We start from the raw sequence: 19,586 nt of genomic DNA on the forward strand, positions 1-19,586 counted from the left end.
CCGCAAAATATATGTAACGTGGACTCGAAAAAGAGGCGCCATTAGCTACCCCCCTGTAAGGAATTCACACGACAAAAGCCGTATGTCACGTGTCGAAGTTCTCTTTCCCTGTGCTCGTAGAGAACATGGTGGGTGCTCTTGGAAAACTTCAAACGTAATCTGTCGCTTGTTGTCATTATTTTTTGCCATCTGGCTAAAAGCAGTGGTATCCTGATCAACTAACTCTTGCTGCTCATCGAGGATGGGTTATTTTTGTTTTGTAGCTTACTTCTCATTTATGAAAAGACTTTATCAGTCTCATGTTTTCCTGCAAGCACGAGAAACTAAAATTTTTCTCAGCATACTAAGCCAATCTTTCAGCTTTTCATACCTTGCGATGCTGGGATTCGAGACTTGCATCATTAAAGAAGATCGTGCTTGATTTTTTATTAGTTTTGAACGGAGTTATTTAAATAAAGCTGTGAAACTCCATGAAAAAAACCTTTCTCCCCCCAGTTAAAGTTCCCCATTCTGGGGGTATTCCGAAGGTTCTTTTTTCCCACAGAAGATTCCAGTGGTGCTTCACTTAATTACTAACAATTTGAATAAAATATTTTCCATGAGTTGCCTTACCTAGCTAACAGCAATCTTTTATTTTAGTCTCATAGAAAGTTCAGAGCGCCTAGGCATGGCTCCTTGGGTTTCCTGCCTCGCAAGAGGTGCAAACATCATAATGGAAGAATAAAGTCCTTCCCCAAGGATGACCCAACACTACCTCCTCATTTAACAGCTTTTGTGGGTTTTAAGGCTGGCATGACTCACATCGTACGAGAAGTGGAGAAACCAGGATCGAGTATGTGTCTTGTTTGACTGTGTTTTAGAGTCTGGTGAATTTACATGACTGGTAACCGTTGTTCTAATGGCCAAAAACATGTTTTTCATTTTCCAACTATTCAAAACAAAACCTTAACAAAACGGCAAAATTTTGAAAATTGAATTGTTTGTGTACTATTTGGAACAAATTTCTTTATTCACTTGTCAGAAATTCACAAGAAGGAAGTAGTGGAAGCAGTTTCCATCATTGAAACACCACCTATGATGGTTGTTGGTGTTGTTGGCTACATTGAAACTCCCCGAGGACTGCGTGTTCTCAAGACAATCTGGGCTGAACATCTCAGTGAGGAATGCAAGCGCCGCTTTTACAAAAACTGGTATGTGGTAAATGTAGATGAAATGAAGTTAAGATCTTCAGTAGGAGACTTCAATTAAGTTAAAACATCTCTTTTTCACTCCTCTCTCCATCTGTTACTGGCCAGTGTTATACTTACAATTGCATACTACAACTGAAGTCAAGAGCATCAATAGTTATTGTAAACCTCATGGTACCTTATGGTAAACTTGTTTAGTAGCATTCATAGTTTATGTGGTGCACTTCTAACTGGTGTTACCCACAAAGTGCCTTTTCTCCGCTCGGCATGTCATTGCTGATGAGATTTGGCTTCCCCATTTTCTCTTCTGTTTCATCAACCGTGCCCATGCTGGTTTGTACATAAAGGTGCAAGTCCAAGAAAAAGGCTTTCTCTAAGGCTTCCAAGCGTTGGGCAGATGAGGATGGCAAGAGTGTTATTGAGAATGACTTCAACACCATGAAAAAGTACTGCAAAGTCATCCGTGTCATATGCCACACACAGGTAATTATTGATTTATATATATGTATGTATGTATATATATATATTTATATTTTGAAACCATGTAGTTATAACAGTGTTTGCCAATCCTTAATTCCCCAACTTGTTACAAAGTTACTATTCCTCTGTTGTTATTTTTGTAGTATTTTTCTCTTTTTAGTTCATAGCAGCAGCCAACTGGCACATGATAATATTGATACCATTTTAAAAACAGTTTTGTGAGACTAAAAAGTTCATTTCAAAATACAGTGCTGTTATGAAGTGTCATATTTTGTCTCACAATTTTATTGAAGGGTTTAACTACTTAGCAACTTTTTAGCAACTAAGCAATTGTTTTTGCCCATCAGTCTGCTGATGACAGGATGCTACATACAGTACAGTTGAATCACCCTCAAGAAATAATCCCTCCCTCATCTAACTTTTCCTTATCAGCTTAGATATTCTAGCATCGTCGCACAACACTGTGCTTCAAACAGAAAATTAATTGGTAGTGAATACTAATTCAGGTGAGTTCAGATCGAAGCATTTCATCAGAGCAGCTTTAGACCACAAAAGGCCACACCACAAATATTGTAAGCCCATCTAAAACCTCTTAGGAAGTTTGTTTTTTCAAAAGACTCCAAAATATGGCTTGTAGCAACCAAATATATTGATTTTATGTCAATCACATTCTTGTCATTGTAGCAAAAGCTTGTGAAGCTTGGTCAGAAGAAAGCTATCATTAAGGAGATTCAGGTCAATGGTGGCAAGGATGTAGGAGAGAAAATTGACTGGGCTCGTGAACGCCTTGAAAATCCTGCTCCTATTCGTAAGGTCTTTGCAAAGGATGAGATGATTGACATCATTGGTGTATCTAAAGGTCATGGATTTAAAGGTGTGACGTACCGTTGGGGCACCAAGAAACTGCCACGTAAGACACACAAGGGTCTACGCAAGGTGGCCTGTATTGGAGCCTGGCATCCGGCTCGCGTGTCTTATTCTGTTGCCCGTGCTGGTCAGTTTGGTTATCATCATCGTACTGAAATCAACAAGAAGATCTACCGTATTGGTCGTGGTATTCACACCAAAGACGGAAAGGTTGTCAAAAACAATGCTAGTACTGAGTATGATCTCACAGACAAGGCAATCACTCCTATGGTGAGTTTACATCATACAGTTAATACAGTAAACAATTTATCATGTGAATCACAGAGGTCTGATTGGCTATACTTGTATTAACATGTATATTATGGTGGTTATTGTGTTCTGCCTGTTTCTCACAGACAGAACAGGGCTCAACACTAATGGTAGCCAACTAGCCACAGACTACATGTAGTAGAAATTTAGTTTTGGCTAGTAGGTTTTTTATTTCGACTAGCCTCTTTGGCTAGTAAACAAAATGGAATTGGCTGAGGAGAAATGCAAACACTTTTCTCGGAAACAAGGCCAGAATTTCATTAGCGTATTATGTGTTACTGGGCACATGCTGTTCAGCAGGTATCCAAATTTCAGTTTGTTTACTTTTTGCTGTGTGGTATGGGTGACTGAACATGTTATTATGTTTAAGGAAATATTTGACAAACAAGACAGCATTTTCTGAAAGCAAACATTGAAGTTCTTTTTTGTTACAAAATTAGTAGAACAAAACATGAGCTTCCTGATAAAATCACGCACAAAATCGTGCAGAACTGTCAAGGGATAACATTTCATTTAGAATATTAAAAACACATGGGTGATTTGTTGTCATGTGCATACTGACAAACTTACCACTACAAAAATAATTGGATGAGAAAGATTTATTTCCTTCAACATTTAAATCAGCCGTTTTTAGCAGTCAAATTTCGCCAAGGACAGTTTGCAGTATTGTTCAGATAGTTGTTTTGCTTTTGAAACACTTCTATGGTGCCTGTCTGTGAAGAAGTCTCGACAGTTTTTACAGTGATGATTCATGATCTCGATATTATTCCAAGGAAGTCTCAAAGAAAAACTTTTGGCTAGTGAAAACATTTTTTGGCTAGTAACATCTAAGTTGTCACTAGCCATTAGGCTAGTAAGTTGAAAAGTTAGTGTCGAGCCCTGCAGGACAAATCAATCATTTTGGGCTGCAGTTCATAAATTACCATCTCCCCCCCCCCCCCCCCAAAAAAAATTTTGCAGTTAACACTTATTTCAACAGGTGCTATTCATTACCCAATTAGATAGCTTCTTTCCTTTTGTTAACCAGGAGGAAGTTTTTAGTTGTACATTTTATATTCATCGTTAGTAAGAGATTTATTTTGTTGCTGCTCCAAAATACAAGACCTTTTTAAGCGATGACGTATTGTGACGTCATCACTTTACGCTGGCATCCATGCATTCCTTTGGATAGTGATTGTGCATAGTTTGTCGCACTTATGTCCGTGCACTTACATCGCACACTTTTATCCCCCTGTGGAAGTGAAATGCACTCTGGGAGTTCCTTTGCTGTTTGTAGGTTCGGCGGAGTGCTTTTAATTGGAGCTTTTAAAAGAAGATTTGGGGGTGGATTTTGGTTTAAACAGTATTGGATAAATTTGCGTTCATGGGCAAACTCATAATAAGAAGATATCCTCCATACATACAAGTTTAGATAGACAAGTAAGTCGCACAGGTAATAGGTGAAGGCTATGCGGCTTTCCTTTGCTGTTTGTAGGATCAGCAGACTGCTTTTAATCGATATGACAAGTATAGACAAGTATACAGTTAAAACAACAAATTAATTTCCGGTGAGGTAATTAGTGTTGCCAAATATTTTTAAAGATAATAAGGTGTCAATTTCAGAGAGAGTAACATTCCTTTACGGGTTTTCCTTTGCGGCTTTGCTTTGCTGTTTGTAGGATCAGCAGAGTGCTTTTAATTTCAGCTTTTAAACAAAGATTTGGAGGTTGATTTTGCTTTATACAGTGTCGGATGAATTTGCGCTCACTGGCAAACTCATAATAAGAACATATCATCCATGCATACAAATTTAGATAGACAAACAAGTCGTACACGCAATAGCTGAAGGGTCTACATAAAATTTACGGATTGGTAGCGCAGTTGTACTTTTGCCAGTCTTGAAGTGAATTGAATGAGCATTGTATGAGCACTGAAATATACAGCTTACAGTAGTGATAATGAAGTCAGGGTACAATTCATTTGCAGTTTTCAGTTTTTTATGAAGTTTTGGAAATGTGCTGTTTTATATTTTTTGTCAATGAAAGAATGGTTGTGATTAAACAATCGATAATCGTTTTGTCAGGGTAAAGACAATATGAATGTTCATTGATGACAAGTATACAGTTAACAACAAATTAATTTTCTGTGAGGTAATTAGCGTTGCCAAATATCTTAAAAGATAATAAGGTGTCGATTTCAGAGAGAGAAACTTGTACTTTGCGGCTTTCCTTTAAGTTTGCTGTTTGTAGGATCAGCAGAGTGCTTTTAATTTCAGCTTTTAAACTAAGATTTGGGGGTGAATTTTGGTTTATACGGAGTCGGATAAATTTGCACTCACGGGCAAACTCGTAATAACATATCTTTGATACACACAATTTTAGATAGACAAGCAGGTCGCACACGCGATATGGCAAGTCAAGAGAAAATGATTTTCTCTTGGACAAGTATATGGTTAACACACACATTAATTTCCAGTGAGGTAATTAGCTTTGCCAAATATCTTTAAAGATAATAAGGTGTTGATTTCACAGAGAGGAACTTTTCAGCGGAGTGCTTTTTATTTGGGTTGGTACATTTCGCTGACCCCTAGCACATGGACTAACAAGATTGACCTGGTACATGAACTACTTGAATGAACCACCAATGGACTACCCTAAATGTAAACCCCTAAAATTTCTAACCCAAAAGTTTAAGAATCAGTTTGTCTATTCATGTTCCAATCTTCTAGGAACAATTTTTAAATGTCATCGCTTCGGCATGCATTGCGTACCGTTTATTTTTTGTTGTACTGCCTTTACTCTGTGTGCCCTTATGTTAACCATGTGACCTAATGAAATTTGATTGCTCTGGAATTTCATTTGATTACATTTACCAAGTTTATAAGAAAATCTTGGAAATTATCTTACACTTCATTTACAGATGTAAATATGCTTCTACCTTGACTGAAGCTAATAGTTCCACAGAATTATTTTCCCCACTGTCTCAATGGTAGTAGCTTTTGTGTGCTCATTATGGAGTTAGTTAGAAAGTTCACTCCCACCCTTATGATTTGTTTTTGTAGGGTTCTTTCCCTCACTATGGTGAAGTGAATGAAGACTATGTGATGGTTAAAGGTTGTGTTGTGGGCAAAGTAAAGCGTGTTCTCACTCTACGCAAGGTAAGGCTACTGTTTTTGGTGCGGAATTGATCTTAGTATTTTTGTTAATTTAAGTCTTTAATGTCCTACAAGATCTTAAAGGGCCCTAGTCAGCCACACCTTTGTTTTTGTTTACATGGGAGAGTTTGGCTATTATAGTTTATTCAGAACATGTCCAAACGAAGGAAATCACTGTGAAACTACTAAAGATAATTAAGTATGCTTTCAGGAACACAACTTATAGTAAAGCAAAGAGATTTTGTTTCACCATGCAATGTCAATCATTTTGATGGCGTCAAATGGTGGAGGCTCACTAGGGTCCTTCAAGCTTTTTTCAACTCCTGTTGATTAAAATTTTTGTTCTCCCGCAGTCCTTACTTGTCCAGACCAAGCGTGCTGCCTTGGAAAAGATTGAACTCAAATTCATTGACACCTCATCCAAGTTTGGCCATGGACGCTTCCAGCATCCCGCTGAGAAGAGAGCTTTCATGGGTCTGCTTAAAAAGGAACGAGAGAGGGAGCTAACTGCTGGTGCAGAGTAAACTTGTGAATGAGCTCATTAAAATCATGTTGAATTCAGTGAAAAATTGTCCATTTGTAACTTATTTCAAAGTGCTAAACCTGATTGCACACTTGTGGACAAGGGTGATTGTCTAGATTGTACCCTTCTACTGCAGTACCACCACAAATAATGAAATGTCGCAAAATTCTGGCAGTAAGACCTCTCCCTCCTGCCCCCCTCAAGCCTGGTAAGGTAAGGTAAAGTCTGCATACGAGTCAAGTGGCCCATCAGGCCAGAGCTTATCCCGGTTTCTGTAGCATGAAGCAACTAGGAGTATTTCTACTCCCCCCTGGATGGGATGCTAGTCCATTGCAGGGTTACCCCCAGCATTAAGTTCACCGGTACCCATTTATACACCTGGGTGGAGAGAGGCACTGTGAGAGTAAAGTGTCTTGCCCAAGAACACAACACAATGTCCCCGGCCAGGCCTCGAACCCGGACCGCTCGATCCGGAGACAAGTGCACTAACCATGAGGCCACCGCGCCTCAACCCTGGACATTAACTCATTTAGCTCCTCATTTAACTCCTGATCGATACGTGTGTAGTGAGTTAGCCAAACCTAAAAGTAACCCTTTGCAGCATTTTTAGGTTGTCGCAACAGGAGAAGAGTTGTTACTTTTTCGTTTTGTTTTGTTTGTTTGTTTGTTTGTTTTGTTTGTTTGTTGTGGGTGGTCTTTGCAATATATCCATTCTGGGAAATTAGCAGCCAAAAAAATGGGAGCTAAAAGAGAACCACAATACACAACGGAAGAAAAGTGATCTGTGTAAAAATGAATGATACGGTGAAAAGAAGCCTATGAAGCCTATAGCAATTTAAGTGTGGTAAGTTAGCGATCACTTCGTTGTTGTGTTTTCTGAAACAAATGTAGTCGATGAATAAACCGAGAGTGGTTAAACTCGTGTTCGCTTTTTTTGCGCTGTTCTTCAAAAAAAGAACGCCTGATCGCAGGTTACAGAGTAGTGTCTGCGCGCATCCGCCACAGTGCCATCGCGTACTTATGTTTGTAGCACACTGTTTAACAAATGGTAAAGGTCATAGCGTACACTATTGGGAGTCACACTACTGAGTTACGAATACACGCGGGAGGTTGCTAAGCACGAAAGAAACGTAAGAGCTAGCTACTTGAGTGCTTAGCAAACCTCCCAAGTGCATCCATAACTCGATAGTGTACAGCTGGGGCGTTAACCATTTCTTTTATAACATAACATTGACACATTGAAGCAAAAGAAGTCCTTTTATTGAGCTACACCACAGGACGCACGTCGGCAGTGTACACCCATGGGGAAATAGAGGATATTAAACGGTGGCGAGAAGGTATGAATTTTATGTCCGAGTGGCAAGAACAAGATAGATATGTATTTAGTTATATATATAGATATTGTTCTTGCCATGAGAACAAAAAATTCATATCTTCGAACTAACGTGAAATGTTCTTTGTACTATATAGACATACTGATGACGGCGTTTTTGACGATTTTCCGAAGATTTCCGACCACTTTCTGAAGTTTTCCAAAGATTCGCCAAAACTTGTCCGAGGGTCACACGAACATTGCCGAACATTTTCCGAAAATTTCCGAAGATTGCCGAAGACTTTCGAGAAGACCCGAAGATGTTTGGATCATACAGCCACGAATTCAAGTACAACTTAAGAGACAAACTTGATATCAGTGAAATCATCGATATCTTCACTAGTGAGGATATGGAAAATACGCCACTCGAGTCCCGGATGTGGTTTCATATGAATTTTACGAGTGGTGTATTTTCCAGTAAAACACTCGTGCCTATTTAGCAAATAGACGATTTTAAAATTTACCAATCAGAGCGCGCGCTTTGCTTTAGTTATGTCATAATAACGGTTGACCACTCACGCTTCAACCATGCCAGTGTCAACATGCTGGCCGAGATGAAACTGAAAACAAGTACAGTACCTCCAAAAAATCTTGCGAGACGGAAATATTTGACTTAAATACAATTGAGGTGACTCTAAAGCTAATGTAGTGGACACTAGTAACGATTTCAACTAAGTTGAAAATAATTTTGCAAGTAAAACGTTCTTATATTCTTACGAAATGGAAGTGGTAAAGCCTATTTAACTTGTAATAAGTCTCTTGTGTGGGTGTGGGAATCCCATTTGAACTGAATTTTCGCCAAACCAGAGGAGAACTGGCATGATGGACTCTGATGACGCTATTGCGATTAGATAATTTTGGAAACCATAATTGTTACGTAAAGGGAACCGACGCCTTATCTCTGAAAATTGCAAAAAAAAAAAAATAGAAAACTCTGAAAAATGCGTGGCTATCACAGTTTTATTTCTGGATTTAATAGCCCTTCTCTGATCTCAGAAGCTCAAAAACCAGCTCGTTTAAGAATTTTCGTGCCACTTCAGCCGGAAATTAGCATGTGAACAACCGGAAATACGTCTGCGCTCTCAAATTAGCCTGAAATTTCTGGAAATAGGCGACAAAAAAAGCGTTTCTCATTTTAAGAACCCCACTCGCCCTAGGCCGCGCGGTTAATAATTCTCTACTGGATTTCAAACCATTGTTTGCATAACTAATACCTTGCTTGGCCTCGCAGCTAGATTTCTCATAACGCCTCTTTAGTGCTTCAATCAAAAGGGAGAGATTCCAGTTAATCAAGGTTACGGTAGAAATAAAACCCTGTAAGTGCAAGGTTTATCCTGAAAAAGAACATAATATCTTTTTAATAGTATCTATAACCGCTCGTCTCACTTCTCTCATTTTCCAACAATATAGGATCGGGTTCAGACTTGAGTTAAACAAGACCAGTGTTATTGTGAATGTCCAAACAACAAGAAGTGATAAAGTTACTCCTTTAACGGCCATCGCAACCAAAAGTACACTCATTGGAAGGTAACATACAAGTACGGTAAACTGTACCCACAATGCACTAGACACTGTTTTTCTGTATCGCCCTATGTTCAATGGCGCATGTCCGTTTTGTTGTCCTTGGTGAGCGTGTTCTTGTACTTGAATTTGATGACGAAGGAGTTTTTGATAGATCCGTGAATAACAGCAAGTTGAAATTACTAAGCATAATGTAACAGCAATGGAGCCATAATATGGTGAAATGTTAGGATTAAAATTCCCCCAGAACGAAAAGCCAACGCTCAAAGTCCAAAAACAGATAACGACCAGTAGAGCTCGTTTAATAGTAACCACTTGTCTGTATCTTATGCCCAGTAACAAGGCGAGAAGTCTGTCCACGCTGATTGCGGTCAGTGTGAACAAAGATGCAAAAAATAACGGCATTCCAATAAAAAAACAAACAGTAATAATATAATAGCAAGGAGGTAAGCTTCCATATTCTGCTGTCATTAGAGTCATCACAACTAGTGGCTCCAAGAAGATCCCAACGAAGAAATCAGTGAGGGCCAGTGAACGTAACAAGATCTTGGAAGGTGGATGAAGGGACGACTCCTTGTAAAGGGCAATGAGAATCAGAGTATTACCTAACGTCGAAGTGATGGCGAGAATAGCATTAGAGACTACAAGAAACCACAAAGAATAGGTTCCTCGTAAAGGAGTCATACAAAGCAGCGCGTGTGCACTATGGTTTGCATCTTCCCCATACATTTCCATGTCCAATTTTGTAAAACTCTGTTATACCACCACAAGAAAAGTCCCCTTGACGACGGCGCACCCAAATAAGGATTAGGCAATGACTACACCATGAGGCTTCAAATACATGTGTCAGAAACGACCTTGAATGTTTGAAACAACTCTGGTCGCAAAGAAGAAACTGCGTGTGTCTAAAAACATCTGCTTATATGAAATAATTTCTTCATATCTGTGTTTACATGTATGGCTTTGCATTCAATACTCCAAATATAATTAATAACTTGAAGAGGATTTTTGCTTGAGGTCACAATGGAATCCGTGTAATAACCTTTTATAAAGGATTGTATGATAGGTGATGCCATTTTGGTGCCAGTGCTATAGCATCACTGTTATCAGTTGGTAGTATAATAAATTGAATGCAGTATTGGTGGGGTATCGAGTGTATCCAGTGGCTGTCACAGCTGACGTTAAAACAATCATTATTTTCTCCTGGCTTGATATCCTTAATAAATTTAAGACGAATGCATTATATTTGCTTGACAATAGCAGGCAGGTTTAGGTGTTTTGTTGTTTGTTTGTTTACTTGTTTTTACTTTTTTAATTACGAAAAAATGTGATCGTAAAGATTGGTTATTTTTGTATTCCACAGTCATTAAGTATATGACAAAAAGAGGTTCTGCGAGAATCTCAATGAGGAAAACAATGAGCGCCAGTGAACGTCACGGTAAGAAGATCTTGGAAGGTGCATGAAGGGACGACTCCTTGTAAGTCTTGTAAAGGGCAGCCAAGATCACATTTATACAGCGTTGTAGAAACGGCGATGGAACTGTTGAAAACTGCAATTATAAGGCACATCAATGCACTGTTTTGCATTAATAATGGTGCAATGAAAAAATGTCCTCCTTATTTTTCACCGCGAATGGTTGGTATTGAACTGCTGTGACACTTAATCCTGAATAAAATATAAATAGTTACAAAGGAGGCAAAGACGAGGACACTCACTCACTCACTCACTCACTCATGCCCTTTACGCCTAAGTGGCATGTAGGGCAGCAATATGTTCCCACCACATCTGTCGGTCCCTTGCCATAAACTTGATGCCTTCCCAGGTCTTCCCCATCTCCTTGATTTCCTTCTCCACCGTCCGCCGCCACGTGATCTTAGGGCGGCCCCTCTTGCGTTTTCCTTCTGGCGTCCAATGCAAAGCAGTTTTCACAATTGAGGCTTCCTGGCGAGCGACGTGGCCAATCCACCTCCAACGTCTCCTCATCAGGACGGTAGCCATTGGATCAGTTCCACACCGTTCAAAGAGATCATTATTTGAGATGACATTAGGCCAAAAGATGCGTAGGATACGCCGAAGGCTCTTGGTGTGAAATGTAGAGAGTTTTGATAAATCCTTCTCCGTTAAGCGCCAACATTCTGAACCATACAGGAGAGTTGTGAGGACGCAGCTGTGATAGAGATTCAGCTTGGTACGAATACTGTAAGTGGAGGAGCGCCTTACCTTATTCATCATGTTGAGCGAGTTTCTGGCCTTGTTGAGACGGCTCTGAATGTTCAGGTCAGTTCCTCCATCTCTACTGATGATGCCGAGATAGGTAAATCTGTCTGTGCAAGGAAGTTCTTCGTTATCAATCTGGACTGGTCGTGTGTTGGTAGTATTCAGTGCCATAATTTCGGTCTTTTTGCTGCTGATGTTAAGGCCAACTTGCTTTGCAAAGGTGTTAAGGCGTTGCGTCTTCTCTTGAATGTGCTTGTGGGTGTGTGATAGTAGGGCAAGATCATCAGCATAATCCAGGTCTTCCAAGTAGGAAAAAGGTGTCCATCTAATGCCCCTGATCTGATCCTCAGTGGTACGCCGCATGATCCAGTCCACAACAAGGTTGAAAAGTAATGTGGACATGACACACCCCTGCCTGACACCAGTGTGGACTTCAAATAAGATGTCACCATCGCCAACACAGCAGGTAAAGTTGTCATAGAAACTTTTGATGATCTCAGCAAGGTGGGAGGGGATTCCATACGCTCGTAATATCTTCCAGAGGCTGTGTCGATGCACACTATCGAAGGCTTTGGCAAAATCTACAAAGTTCACATAGAGAGTTCGCTGCCACTCGGTACTCTGTTTAATAATATTTCTCAGCGTGAAAATATGATCGATACATCCCGTTCCTCTCCTGAAACCTGCCTGTTCCTCGCGGAGTTTAAGGTCCACAGCCAGTGATAGGCGCTTCATGATGACTTTCGCTAAGATCTTACTAGGGGTGGATAATAGTACAATGCCACGCCAGTTGCTGCATTCAAAGACGAGGACGCGCGGATTTAAATAGTTATTCTCGTGCTAACATATGGCTGATGTTTGGCTTTCATTGTTATGCGGTTTCATTGGGCGCAAGTAAAATTACTGACAAGGACAAGGGTACTATTTTCATCTATATCCCACTGCGAGTTTTAAAGGAAATTAAAATTTACTTTGTCACTCACCTCTGATAGTGGACTGACTTGCATCACATTCAGGAAAGTAGAGTCGCGTAAAGTTACTTCGTTCTGCAGAAAACGAACTGTGACAGGTTGTAGTGTAGCCACATGTCCGGTGGGTAGATATTCGCCTTTGCTCTAGCCTGCGAACGCAGACGTGTTCCGGCTGTCACCTGGTTCCGCCGAAAAATAACGTCTGCGAACCCGAGCCAGGAAACGATCTCTGTGACGTAGTGACTTTTGTTTCTCCTTGGCCAATCAGATTCCATGATAGAATGAAACTCGAGTGCTCCTCGCAGCGAATACCTCGCTCAGTAGTTCTGGGGTTATTTGAGCTAAACTGTGATTGGTTTAGAATTCCTACGTCACAGAAATCGTTTTCTGGCTCGGGTTCGCAGACGTTATTTTTCGGCGGAACCGAGTGACAGCCGGAAATACGTCTGCGTTCGCAGGCTACCTCTGCTCTAGAGCGTTCTAGAGCGTTTGCAGAAATGCAACTAACCATTACTGTGAAGAAATGATTGGTCATTGCAGTTATGACCTTTGCGATACCGATGCAGTTCTCTACCAAGTGCACAGCACCGGTATCACAGAGGTCATGGGTTCGAACCCCGTTCAAGCTTGAATGTTTTTTTCAGGGTTTAATTTCAAAATTGCTGAAGTTGTGCATTTAACTGCCATGATTAATCATGTCCTCATAACTTTCTTCGCAGTTCAAATATATGATCTTTCATATCTTCACTTGTACACCATTACTGTGTTACTCCCTGAGTCCAGTTCGGTAGCTTACTAGTAGAAGCATGGCATTAGGAACTGAGAAGAAATCACTGAACACGCTACAGAACCGAAAGATTTTTAAACTTTCACTTTATTTTAAAGAAAAATTATATTTAAAACCCCATTCCTTGAGTTCTTTGTACAAGACATAAAAATGAAGTAAGAACGTACATAGATGATGAAATTTTCTTTCTGTGCTGTTTTCTTGACTCTGCCTTTTCTTTTGTTTAGTAAAAAGTTTCCTCACATTTCGTAGCCAAAATTATCGAGCTCAAACAGTCTTTCTTGTTCTTTCTTGTGCTTTTCCTGCAGACCACGGAAGTTCTTTTCCCAGTTTTTGCGAAAAGCTTTGAATTCGTCCTCCATGGCGAGTAGCTCGGCGCTTTGAGCAGCCATAAGTCTCTCTGTTTGCTCACTGAAGTTTAATGGTACTCCCCTTTGATCATGCTCCTTATTGTCCTTATCTTTGTTAGTCTTAGTTGTGGAATGTTCAGTATTTGAATCCTGTTGTCCTCCTAGTGAAATAGTGAAGGCAAAAGTTTTTTTCCAAAGTCCGTGTGTTAAGGTATTAGGGTCTTAGGGTCTTAAAGTATTGAGGGTATTAGGGCATTAATTAGGGTATTAGAGCATTAGGGTATTAGGGTATTAGGGTATTAAGGTATTAGCCTCTTAGGGTATTAGGATATTAGGGTATTAGGCTATTATCGTATTGGAGTATTGGGTATTAGGGTATCAGGGTATAACAGTATAAGGATATTAGGGCGTTAGGATGTCAGGGTATTAGGGTATTAGGATAACAGACTATTAGGGTGTTAGGATAATGGGGTATTGATGTCTTGGGATACTACGGTATAAGAGTAATTCCCCAATACCCTAATACCGCAATACCCCAATAACCCAATACGCTAATACCCCAATACACCAATACTCCAATACCCCAATGAAATTTGATAAAGCTTGAACAAGGATAGTTTATTGAACATGGGCAGGTATAAAACAAGATATAGAAAATTGCTCTGAAATAGGAAATGGTTTTCCAGATCTGGTCTGATCCCCCGGAAAGACTCTCCTATAAAAAGGACGGGGCTGCTGCTTGGAAATTTAAAACAGAACTCCTAAGAGTTACAAACATCATGTTTTGTGGGCGTGGCTTGAATTCTTTTCACATCTAAGAGGTACCAATTCTCAAACAACACATTAAATGACGTCGACTTTTTTCGGCTCAGTACCCTAAAACGTACCGTGTAAGGTTCCGCCGTGGACATTTTTAGGCTGACCACCCCAGGAGACACCAAACTAGAAGCACGATGAGTAACCCTGTCCTTTTTATAATATATAAGGGAGTTCCCCCGGGGTCTGATCCTCCAATCAATTTTCCTATGGGTACCCATGCCGTCCCCGGGTCTCAAAGGTAATTACTTGGTAGGCAAGTCCAGGAGCTAGATAAAACACAAGTTACTTGTTCAGTTGAAAGAGACAAATTTTTACTTTTGGTTGCTCACCTGCACTGGTTTGACGTTTGTGTTCCTTTTGTGTCCGTGAATAATATTGCCAGATAAGACCAATGGCTAAGGCGATCATAAACAAACCAAACATGCCATAGATGGTGTAACCAAACAGACTGCCTTTAAAATAGTCCGTACCAGAGCTTGAGTTATCACCGCCGTACTGAAATATGACAACAGCAAATTATCCTCATGTTTTGAACAGATGTTTTCTAATAGTTACCTCATGCTGGATAAAATACATTGGCCAAAAATAATGTCGAAATACCATCAAACATAATTATAAAAAAGGGAATTAAAGACCGAGCGACATTTTAAAATACGTGCCAGACAAATGACTCCACTAAAAGTAGCAGAGAACTCATCCCTGTCAAAAACATAAGGTTGACGCCCCCCGTCATGATCACTCCTTTCGTTGATGTCTCTATGGGTTATTTTCAGATGTTTCTTTGGTAGTTTAACCTTTTTGAGCCGATATTGAAAAATGCAGGTAGATTTGCACGCTCAAAACCAGTAATCGATGAAGTGATAGAAATCTAACGACGGTTCTGACTAGCTTCTAGCATTCCTTACCATGGTAACTACGTGATGGCCTAGATTGAGGGTGAAAGCCCATGCATTTATGATAGTCTTTGCTGGACAGATACAAAAGCTAAAGCTATTCAAGAAAATCAATAGAAATGTGAAAGAAATGGAAAAGGCACTATAAATCCGTAGTTCCCTCAAACCATATGACAATCAAGCTTTTCTAAATTAAGCCACTAAAAACTCTATGATAAACAATTCTCCAAGTAACTAAAATCTTAGTGCCCTTATGCCTGCTGGCGTGTAGGGCAGCATGTAACTTAACTAGAAAGCCGGTCACCAACCTGTTCTGAATTGATGTACTTTTCTAAGATCTCGTGTACTTCCAGCTGATGGTTTCCATGGTAATCAAGGAAACATTTTCTGATGTTCTCTGTACCCATGGGTAAGACCGCTCCATAGATAACACGCTCATTCAGGACTGTTGCTACATACAGTTTGTACTCATCATAATATTCACTGTGCTGTGGAGTGCTGAAGATGTCTACCAGGGCTATTCGGGTTTCACCGCTTTCTACGCTCTTGTACAATTCGTTGTAACTTCGTTTCACTACAAAATAGGTGAAAATGGAAGGGGGGGGGATTTAGATCGCAATTGGGACGGTAGTTCTGTTTGTTTCCCCCGTCACATCCCGTGCTATTTTGAATTTCTTTTTATCATTTGTTTGTCTATTTGAATTTATCTGTCTTATATTTTGCTGACGATCTCATTAAAACTAAACTACTGAAAACTAGATGAAGAAATGTAGAAGCCTAATCCGAAAGACAACTGAGAAATCACAAGTCACACGGTGTCAAAAAGGCCTGAAAACTAGTTACTTAGGTTGCCACCCTGTAAAAAAATGATTCAGTCGCATCCTCGTACACTTGAAAATAGGGTTCTGCTTCAAAAATATAACGAGGGACACGCCTACCGTATAGTTAAACAGAGCAAATCATCACAAAGCCCAAACACTCAAGAAACGTAATACCGTGAACTTCAGCGTTTTGCAAAATGGCCAGTTGCTGCTGGGCAGAGCCATTCAGAACCGCAACCTGGAACCAGAAGAAGAAAAGAAAGATGAGAAGGAATTCGTTCTTTACTGAGAGGCAAGCCTAGCTTCTGTCTCCTCGCTCGCCTCGCTGCGTCTGAAATTCTACTCAAAATATTTTCAGCGTGTACTGAGCGCGTGCCTAATGAAAAGGCTCGCCAAGCTACAAGTGTATGCTTACCGGCATTCCATAAATGTTGTTGACTTGTTCAAGACTGTTACTGCTAAGGGAAGAAGTGACTATACCCATATAAATGGCTAATATAACAAGGCCTACATTAATCCACACCACACCAAACAGACGACCTCCAACACTGCGAGGCACCTTGTCGCCATAGCTAAAGAACAAAGAACATTGTTTAATTCAAAGTAATGGAGTTCTGACATTATGTTTACGTAACAGGACGGTAGCAAGTCTGTATCAATTGCAAGGCGGGGAAACGCGAACTACTTCTGTGAGGTAACAAAACAATGGTTACGGTAAGAGAACTAGAGATTCTTTGTAGGTAATTGTTTCTTTACAATCTAATCAGCTTATAGTGTTAATCACTGTGAGCTAGTTTTCACCGTCTGACGGTGGACGCTGTAGAGCAGGCTGCATTTGCACAGGGTATATGCAGACCAATTATTTTGATATATATATAATTGTTATTAATATAACTACATACCCCACTGTTGTCATGGTAACCGCAGCCCACCATACAGCTTCAAATACTCCGCTAGGAAAGAACTCGGGGAATTCTTCAGCGTTTGAGCGATAGTCCTGCGAGGAAAAACGATCGAGAATGAAATGGTCAAGTCTCTGAATCGAATTGAATTGCTTGCATTTAAGTTGAAAGCAGCCTTAACTTGAAGAATGACAGTAAGCAATGTTAAATGTCTTATTATAGAAAGGCACAGAAATGACTCGCAAAATCGAATTCCGTGGTAAAACAACGTAACAACTTGTAGTATACTTTTAAACAGCAAAGTAAACAATGTGTAGTATTGTTTTGCGGCCGAGTTCCTGGACTCTTGAGTCTGTAGGTTGATGTAGGAGATCAATGATCATTGCAGTTATGTACCCAACTAATTCAGGCTTGCACAGGATTCGGAGGCATGACCTCTGCAGATAATTAGGAGCTGGACACGTTTTTAGGTTATCATAGCCATCTTCATTTCGGTGGGTTATTTATTCCTATTAGCAGGAAAGCTCATAAAAGCTGAAAAACAGACTTAAAGACGTTCGCGCGAAAATTTTCCAACATTGATTTTTTTCTGAAACTTTTATCACTGTAAGATGATGAGTTAGTTATGTCAGAAATGTAAAAAAAAATGGGGGGTCACCGACTTTGTTTTGGAAAGAACATGCTCGGAAGAACACCCTAAATCTGAAAAAATCGTTAGCAAATAAGGCCACAGTGTCTGCAAGCCCAAAAATATTGCAATTAGATCTTTGAAGTGAAATGGTCTCTGCCAGATATTGTTTAAGTGGACCTATCAAGTGAATTTTGTCAACTGGTAAGGTTCCTTAAAGAACAAGTTCGCATTTAGCGACCGTATGTTCACGCGCCTTGCAGCCGTAAGATGGCAGGATTCGATGTCCCGTGGAAAGAAATCTTGAGTTTTTTTAACTTCCCACATTGATTTTTTGTTCATTTTTGGACAATGTGGAGATAATTGCAAATAAACTCTGTTTCTGGAAAGAAAAGTAGGGGTCACCGTACGTCGAAGATCGTTAAATCCATGCAAAGCTATAGCAGTGGCCATCTGCCCTATCATTGTTCATTTTAGTACTTAGCACGCGCTCGATGTATGACGTACGTGTGAATTTGCGTGCGCAGTAAGGATGCGCAGAAACAATTAGCGCGAACGTCCTTAAGAAACTCCAGTAGCGAAAGCTCAGAACTGTGCCACACAGTGTCCTTGTTTTACATCACTGGCACACAATGCTAACTCCTCGTGAGTAGTGTAAACACTCAGTTTCCTAGTTAAATCGATAAAGCTTCTTACCAGAGCCCACATAACAATTCCACTGAGTGATAACGACATCCCGATGAAGATTAAAATAGGCCAGGAATCCAAAATGGCGGCCATCAATTCTTCTCCTGGTATACTTTTCTGTGCAACGACAGCAATTCCGGGCGAATCAACTAAACCAAGAAAAGGGTGAAGATATATTGACTCCTCGCGGCCAACTCTTCGCCCCACCGGAATTATAACTTCATTTGAGTAATCGTCGATCGTTGCTTTCAGTGATGTAGGATAATCGATGAGTTTTGCTGATATCTTAGCGTTTGTTTTGCAGCACGTTTTATAGACGCTGCGAAGGATTTCAGGCAGAGCGCCGTCTATTTCACTGTGCTTCGCGTCTTTGAAAATGTACGGCTTTTGTTCCCAGTAAACCAGAGAGAAAGCTGTTCCTTTAACACATGCATCTTGGAAGCTAGATAGCAAACCTTTTGTCGGTAAACTAGCAAAAATTGCGATAGTTATTAAGTTGGAAAAACGCCGTGGAACGCTCGGATAAATGACCATTATAAACTATTAAGTTTATGGCAGGCTTCCAGAACGTGAAGATTGAAAATCAAAGTTATTAGTGTTCAAAGGATTTTAAATTTTAATGGAGACATCTCTTATTAATTAGTATTTTAAAGCATCCTAGTTACCACATTACGGCGGCCAATCAATTCTTTCTCTTTATGTCGGACGAGATAAATATTTTGGTTGTGAGAAGTTCAAATAAGCATTATTATTTTTCTTTCATCATGCAAGCCAAGGAAGATAACGAACACTGAAGAATTTGCCTGAGATAAGCGAACTGGAATAATGACTTGGCCTCGCTCATTCCATAAATGTTTCATTGCAATGATCATGATCTAGCTATTCCTTTGGTTTTAGTATTATTTTCGAGATGTCATTTACGCGAGTTTGTTATGATATTCTGCGGTGTTTACGCCTTACAATAACTATCCAAGCAAAAGATACTCTTATTCATAAAAATATTAAATGGGATGACTTCAAATAAAGAATTTTTGGTTGTTGATTAAGTTTCTTCCTTCGTTTCAAGTTTTGCTCAATTAATGGTTTTTTAAGTTCTTTCCATAAAGTTGTCTGTACAT

General features: G+C 39.9%; 3 protein-coding genes across 3 annotated transcripts; 1 reads left to right on the top strand and 2 right to left on the bottom strand.

The window, feature by feature from the left end:
• The first annotated feature begins 54 nt into the window (after positions 1 to 54).
• LOC110062909 (large ribosomal subunit protein uL3-like) lies at positions 55 to 6,545 on the top strand. Its single transcript, XM_020769856.2, has 7 exons — positions 55 to 128; positions 640 to 832; positions 1,022 to 1,190; positions 1,535 to 1,670; positions 2,352 to 2,804; positions 5,884 to 5,979; positions 6,330 to 6,545. Exons 1-7 carry the CDS (start codon positions 126 to 128, stop codon positions 6,498 to 6,500), a joined length of 1,221 nt encoding a protein of 406 aa, XP_020625515.1. The 5' UTR covers positions 55 to 125; the 3' UTR covers positions 6,501 to 6,545.
• Positions 6,546 to 9,178: 2,633 nt separating this feature from the next.
• Positions 9,179 to 10,091, bottom strand: LOC149112076 (melanocyte-stimulating hormone receptor-like). Its single transcript, XM_089289727.1, has one exon. It carries the CDS (start codon positions 10,074 to 10,076, stop codon positions 9,201 to 9,203), a length of 876 nt encoding a protein of 291 aa, XP_089145853.1. The 5' UTR covers positions 10,077 to 10,091; the 3' UTR covers positions 9,179 to 9,200.
• A 3,352-nt stretch (positions 10,092 to 13,443) lies between these two features.
• Positions 13,444 to 19,002, bottom strand: LOC110062983 (uncharacterized). The gene is made up of 7 exons (XM_089289287.1): positions 18,478 to 19,002; positions 17,154 to 17,248; positions 16,667 to 16,823; positions 16,426 to 16,489; positions 15,739 to 16,004; positions 14,867 to 15,032; positions 13,444 to 13,879 (listed from the first exon to the last, which is right to left on the bottom strand). The coding sequence occupies exons 1-7, from the start codon at positions 19,000 to 19,002 to the stop codon at positions 13,608 to 13,610; spliced, it is 1,545 nt and encodes a 514-aa protein (XP_089145413.1). The 3' UTR covers positions 13,444 to 13,607.
• Positions 19,003 to 19,586: the final 584 nt, after the last annotated feature.

This window comes from Orbicella faveolata, unplaced genomic scaffold (genome assembly GCF_042242905.1).
Source record: "Orbicella faveolata isolate gen_17 unplaced genomic scaffold, um_ofav_v1 contig_2, whole genome shotgun sequence".
Classification (NCBI taxonomy): domain Eukaryota; kingdom Metazoa; phylum Cnidaria; class Anthozoa; order Scleractinia; family Merulinidae; genus Orbicella; species Orbicella faveolata.